Source organism: Morone saxatilis, unplaced genomic scaffold, assembly GCF_004916995.1.
Source record: "Morone saxatilis isolate NCDOM2014 unplaced genomic scaffold, NCSU_SB_2.0 Contig4, whole genome shotgun sequence".
Lineage (NCBI taxonomy): Eukaryota > Metazoa > Chordata > Actinopteri > Moronidae > Morone > Morone saxatilis.
Window position 1 is genome coordinate 16,636,324 of NW_023339984.1, and position 7,115 is coordinate 16,643,438.

General features: G+C 40.1%; 1 protein-coding gene across 1 annotated transcript in view; it reads right to left on the reverse strand.

The window, feature by feature from the left end:
- The window catches only part of trpc5a (transient receptor potential cation channel, subfamily C, member 5a), a 64,814-nt gene that overhangs the window by 29,124 nt on the left and 28,575 nt on the right, over positions 1-7,115 (reverse strand). The window contains exons 8-9 of the mRNA XM_035675826.1: positions 3,189-3,326; positions 271-469 (exon numbers count right to left, since the gene is read on the reverse strand). Coding sequence (XP_035531719.1) covers positions 271-469; positions 3,189-3,326 — 337 coding nt within the window. The remainder of the gene's footprint in view (positions 1-270; positions 470-3,188; positions 3,327-7,115) is intronic.

Here is a 7,115-nt window from a genome sequence, read left to right on the forward strand (position 1 = left end):
ACAATATAATAAAATACAGTAAAATACTGTTTTGTAGTGATACTATATTGTTCTATATACCGTAATTACTTATGTGACTCTGTACAATTGGTACAGAGTCACATAAGTCCCACTAATCATAACTCATATCGCAGAAAACTAGAAAACTTTGAGCACTTTCGGAAGTAACACATCGGAAGTAAAAAAAATAAATAACAAACAAATAAAATCCTCTCAGGGAGCATCAAAGTTAACAGGCTGATGTATGTATATAAGGTTGTTTGTACATACCCAGCACCCACGGGAGAATCATCCACTCGACGATGGTGGGTGGGGGTCCCTGCATGTGCAGGTTGGTGCGGGCGATGTGCTGTGAGGCCAGCAGCAGGAGGAAGAGGAAGGTCAGGTAGGACGCCGTGTGACAGATGAACTTGATGAAGGGTTTCTTGATGAAGTTTCCCAGAGCGCTCTTAGGAGCCAGCAGGTAGATCTGAGGAGAAGGGAGGCGGAGACAGAGGGAGATGAATCGGAGACAGAAGACGAGGGATGAGAGAGATCATGACAAAGATTAGGAACCAAATCAATGCTGGTGTTATTATTGACATTCTCATCTAGTTTATGCTCGTTTTTGCTAACCCTCTGTTTGGTATCTTTATTCTGGCGCAGATGTTCGGACTTTAGACGGCTGTAGAAGCACCACCGGACTGCAGTCTCTACCTTGATCCCACGCACTGACAGTCCCCCCACAGACACACTCATCTGGGACAAGTTAGCCTTTCTGAGACATTAGCTTAGCTACCACAACATGAATGTGCTTCTAGTGACTGTAGAAGCTCCAGTGGACTCTCTGTGTTTCCAGAGCGGACACAAAGAGTCTGACAGCAGCTGCTCATTAGCTCTGTTAGCTGACTACTACCTCGCTGTTCCTGCTACGCTGCTGTGGTCAGTCTGTCAGTCACACTGGTCGCTGTTGAGGTCACGCCCCCTAAGGTCAGTGTCCTTCGCAGAGAGGGAGGGAGCTAGCAGAACTGAACACAGACACAATTCCTCAAACTTCTTAGTGATATTATTTAACCTAAAATGAACCGTAAGAAAGGCAGTGACAACCATTTGCTCTAATGCCTCTTGTGTAGTTCAGATTTTTTAACTTCTGCTCGAACCGTGATGCATGAAGAAAGAGAGAGACTGTACATAAGTCGATGGCGTTCTTGCTCGTCACCTCGCGTTGTTGGAAAGCTTCGTCTCACACTGCTGTTACTGCTCGCGTTATTGCTGCTATGATGCTTGTTTACTTGTTCTGCTCATCTACTCGCTGCTGGCAACCTCAACTTACTCTGAGTCATGCCAGTGGGGCTTTAAAAGGAATTGAATAACAGAGAGAGAGAGAGCGAGAGAGAGAGGTGTGTTTACATGCATTATTAAATCGTTAATCGTTAGTAAAGACTTTAAGTGAATTACCTTACTCACATTAACAATAAAGTCAGAGTAAACACAACTGAATTAACATTAGATTACTCTATCTAATCATGTACTCTGTTTAGTCTGGTTTATTTTGGTATTTTTGAGTCCTTGAACGCACCACAAAGGGCACCGAGTTAAGTGAGAGGCAAAAAGGTGCAAAAAGATGTGACATTTGTCTGTTTTAACCTCTATAATAGTCTGAAAATAAGATATTTTTTACAAAACTGATATTTTGTAAGAAAATCTGTATATGAAATCATAAAATTGACCCTCCCTACAAAATGGTTTGAATACAAAACAACAATAAACATTTATATTTAGATCACCTTAACACTATAACTAGATGATTCTGGGTTGTAGGTGGAGGTAAACAAGCCGTTATTGTTGTGGTGGCCTCTTAATTGTAAATATACATGATAACACCTGAATACATATGTCCATCATGCAGGACGTGTTATTTGTTGATTCAGTCATCAAACACTGTTAAAATAATCTTTAGATTAGAATCTAAAAGACTTTTTTAATTAAATTTAGTCGAGTTTTAACAGATCTGCTCCAACAATGAACTTCAAAGCAGAATCCACTGGCCTTTGATCCATGAATCTGATTTCACTTCATCAACGTTGGTTTGAAACCACACACAGTCGGCCTACAGAGAGCCGACGGTGGGCCACCTCCCTGCTAAGCCCTTATTAGCTGGTACTCGCTTACATTTCCTGAATGAAAGTCCACTTTTACAACTTTTACAGGTTTCAGATTTCCATTAAACGTACTGCAGGGAGTTTTATCTGGTTACGCCTCTGTATGACCTACAGAAATGACCATCAGCGAGAAGACTATTTCTATGTAATTATTCTTAAAGACTGCCGGGTCAGGTTTGATCAGATTCGCCCTGAAACCAATGACAAGGACGAGGTGGAAACACTACCGCTTCTTTCCACAGGGGGTGCCAGAATCAACACAAAATCAAAGCTCCTTGTTGCTGCTTTAAAGGACGTCTTTCTTCTGATTAAAAAATCATGGATTAATACTTTGATGATTTATTATCACAGTGATTATTTACTCTAAATGAGTCATAATCAACTTCACAAGAGTGTTTTGAGCCTGAAGAACTTCCACATTTACACAGACTACCTTCATCTGTCGACTGCCAAACATAAACAGGGTTCACCCCGTCCATCTAAGAAATCATTTTCCAGGAGTTTTCTTGACGGCACTTCATCACAAGGAACAGACTATGTCTCTTCCTCCCTGCTCATTTCCTGTTTACAGAAAGTCTGAAAGTGTGTTTGTGTGTCGACTTGTGAAGGAGGAGAGCGGCTTCTTACACAGTATTCTCCTAATGACATTTCTTCTTTCAAACATCCTTCTTCAAAATAACAACAATAGTTCCTCCTTTCACTGTTTTTTTTTTTAGGTCGAGTGTTGCCTAGCAACGGCTCCTCCAGCCAATAAACATCTTGCTTAATTGCACCCTGAGAGCAAATTTACTTTGAGGAAGGAGACTTTCTTTTTCTCCTTTATCTCTTTCTATCATTCTTTCTTTAGCTTCCCTCCACTGATGCTTCCTCCCTCACTTCCTCCCTTCCTCAGCTCCTTTCCTCTCTTCCTCTTTTCCATCCTGCCTCGCTTCCTTTGAATTTTCCTCAATCCCTTCTTTCCTCGCACACTTCCTCCTCGTTACATTTATTTCCGCCTTTATCTCCCTATAGTTTTCTTTCCTTCCTTCCTCCCTCCTCCCTCCATACCAGTGAGAAGACAGGAAACAGGAGTCCGATGATGAAGCAGGTGACGAGTTTGACCGCCCAGTGTCGTCTCCTCCAGCCCGGGAAGCCGTCGTACCACAGCGTGGCCAGCAGCTGCTGGCAGTTCGGCTGGGCCACAAACTGAAGAGAGAGAGAGAGAGAGAGAGAGAGAGAGAGAGCAGGACACTGTTAGGAAATAGAGTTTGAGTGTCCTTTTCTTGAAAATAAATGAAGGGAACATTGTTATCAAAAGGGGAAAAAATTAGCAAAAAAACCCTGAAACCACAACATTTATCTCCCGCTATGACACAAGCAGTTTTAAAAGTGGCTCATATATCATTTTTTGGGTATAAAGCTGCTGATAAGAAGCAGCGTAACCTTCAAAACACAAAAAAGCTGTTTCTTTCTTTTTTTTTTTACGCAGAGCTCACTGTACATAACCTTCAAGTTTGGCCAAGTGAAATATTAAAATTGTTGCAGGTGTTTTGAGTTCATGTCAACCAGCAACTACTTCTTACTGCCTTCTCATTGGTGGCTGAAATTTACAGCTGGTGGTCTTATGAAGGAAATATTCACATTTTCAGCTCCAGATCCATTTCTGAACATACCTTTTTTCAAGACTTATCAGGTTGCTTATTTACACATTAAAACTATATAACACTAAAGAACATGTGTGCAGAGCCTTCTAAATCTGCTGCTTACATGTTAACATAGTAAATTAAAGTCTCTCATGTTGGCTTATACGTGTCCTACTAAAGGACAACTAAAGTAAACTACTTGTTCTTTTGCCTGTATTTGTTAGCACTTTGTAACTTTTCTTTTGATTTAAATCGATGATATTTTGGCTTTTTCTTTTTTTTGTGCACATTGTTGTTATTGGGCAACATTTGTATTATAGTTTTATTTCCATTCTAAAAGAAAGAATATATGTAGTACATTGAATACAGCATTGTGGGTTACACAGGCCGTTCTCTCGCACAGACCTGTTTCCAAACTGGCCTTTTAACCCTTTATCATTCTGGTAAAAAAAGCACAGTTTTTTTTTGCATTTCTTTAGACCAATCACAATCTTGGAAGGCACAAAGCCCGGGATGTAGCGACACCACCCTTACAAAACAGTGTTGGAAGATAGCGTAACATATGGAAGCTGAGAGCTAGATTTTTCTTCTTATCTTGAGAAAACAAAAGTCTGATTCCTCGTGATAATGAGAAAATATATAATAATAAAACAAAACTTTTGTTTTCTGTAAGATCACAGGATAACTGTGAGAACTCGAAAACGAGTGTCTGGTTCATTTGATCACACCTGATGTCACCCTTCAAGTGTGCATTTTGGCTGTTCCCAGATAAATATACCAGACGAGGAAATCATTTTTACAAACTTTATTCGTTCAGATGCTCCAGACTGAGCCCTGGGCAGGTAAATGCTTACAGTTTTATCTTCCTCCGTGAGCTGTTATGACAAACCAAAGGTTACTTGCTGCACTGAGAGAAAGGTAGCTGCTCTGTTGTTCAGGTCGCTTCCATTTACATCTCATTACAGCTCATCCACTAATACTGTTGGCATCGCACCAGAGGCTGTTTGTCCCCGTCAGCCCTTCAGCTGCTCTCTGAGTCACCAAGAACCAGCTGAGTCCTCCTTTCTGTTTGTCTTCCTTTTCTCTTCCTTCCCATTGTGTCATTCCCTTTCTTCTTCCCTCCAGCCCTCCGCTCCTTCCACCCATCCTCTCTGCTCCCATCTAATCTCTTGCTCTCCTGCCAACTTCGTTTTGTCTTATTAGTTTTTTCCCTCATGTCTGGGTTTTCTGAGCGATTCATCTGGTCCTTGTAGAGAGGTGTCACACTCTACACTTCAAAAAATATATATCTAGACAGTAAAAAAAAGCTTTGTTTCCAGGAAATGAGTCTTATATTTAGTCTAAAAAGAAATATAATCTTGTCAAGCATGTTTTGCATTAAAAAAGTGATCTTGTTTTAAGATAAGATATCTAACTTTGTCTTGATGAGCTATTACAGCTAATATTGAGCTAGATTTAACCAGTTCCAACAATGGTTTGCATAATATCCCAGCAGAGGAACATGATTATTTCATTATTTTAAGAGTAAGTCACCATCCAGTCTTGGAAATGATGCAGCTGTTTAGTTTTTTATTGTTTTAATAAAAAAGATGTGAAGGTGCCTTCATTTAAGACAAACTCATTTATTTTTATTATGTTTTTTGAAGAAATTGTGTCTCATTTTACGGTCTTTCAATGGCTAGATTTGTATGCTGGTTTTAGGAATTGTAGCCAAGATAAACTGCCTTACCCCACTGGCAGATTTCTTGCTCAATAAAGTTTATCCTTGTTTCTAGAAGGGCTGTTTTTGCAGTGTAAAAAGACTTGAGAGACAGTCTGTTATCCATCACATCAGCTGCGTGTCAGAGAATGTAAAAAGTGTGTTTTGCTAATAAACAAATGGGCCAGATAAACATCCAGCTCAATTCCTGCACATCCACCTTCACACAAAGACACACAACAACAACTGTTCAACCAAACATTTAGCTAAAAGCTTAAAAAGGCAAACTGCCAAAAAAAAAAGTTTAGGTCCGCGACTGAAGCTGTCAATCAAACGTGATGCTCGCGGTACTTTTTCTGAAAGGTGGCTGCACATTTCCACACTTCCTTGTTTTCTTGCAAGTGTGGGCTTGTTTCATAAATAATTGACCCTGCCACATTTTATTAGCTCAGCCCAGGACTGAGTGTCAGATATATCTGTGTGCGACTCTCACAGCTTCTAACTTTGCAGCATCACGTGGCGGCGTCTGGAAGGAGATACTAAATGTCACAAGAGATATTAACGGCGAGGCCCCAGAGCAGACGTCAGCCGTCCCTTGGTGTTCCTGCCGGTGGGTAACGAGGTATCAAACCCCTACAACGCTCCAGAATATGTTCTCACTTTCTATTAAATATGGTATGATGAAGGTTAGAGATTGTAGCTACGACGAATACATTTTGGACACATTTTTTTAAATCGCTGAAATCCTTTCTCAGTCCTTTTTCTATAGAAGTGATAAGAGACTAAATCCACCACCCTCGTTCTGTGCTGAAGTTAAAATGAGGCTTCAGGCTTCGAAGTTACAGTCTCTTCAGTCACAGATTCCCAGTATAAGTTTCCCCCCGACAATGTTTTCTGACTGAGCGGGAAGAAAAAGAGGAAATCTGCTACTGAAATGTTTCAAATGTATTTCTACGACAAAGATGACTGGATTTTGTCCTCAGTTGCTTACACTAAAAATAACAAGGCATCTCCCGAGGGTCAGTATAGACAGGAGGAATGATTACAGTCCAAAAACTATGTCAAATGCTAATTTCCATTCTAATTAATCAATGGTAATTCCCATTATCTGTTAGCTTTTTTTTTATACATAACCAATTCTGGCCTCAAAAGAACAATTAAATAATGATATTTATAAAGGTCCATTGTCAGAAATGGAATATAATATTCATTTGTATACCTTCATTGATGTATAATCACCTGAATATAGGAGTTATTGTGTTTTTGTTAACTTAGAATCAGCCTTTATAGCTACAGACACCGCAGGGCGCCATCCATGGAGGCCGCTGTGTTTCTACAGTAGCCTAGAGCAGACAAACACTGACTCCATGTAGGGCCTCTCAGGTTTTTTGCAAGTCACGCAGCCACTGTAGTTTCTCCGGCACACTTCACAGCCCGTTCTCATTCCCAGATTGTCAAATACAGACACGAACAGTGTTCAGTTAGCTGCAATCTGCAACTTCACCACTCGATGCCACTAAATCATCCACACTGGTCCTATCTTGATTGATGACTGATTCCTATCTTATTCTAAGACGTTTTGTAATGAGGCACCTGGTTAATATATTTAAAAATATTAAAGAGGAAAACATATATAAACATATATAAACATAT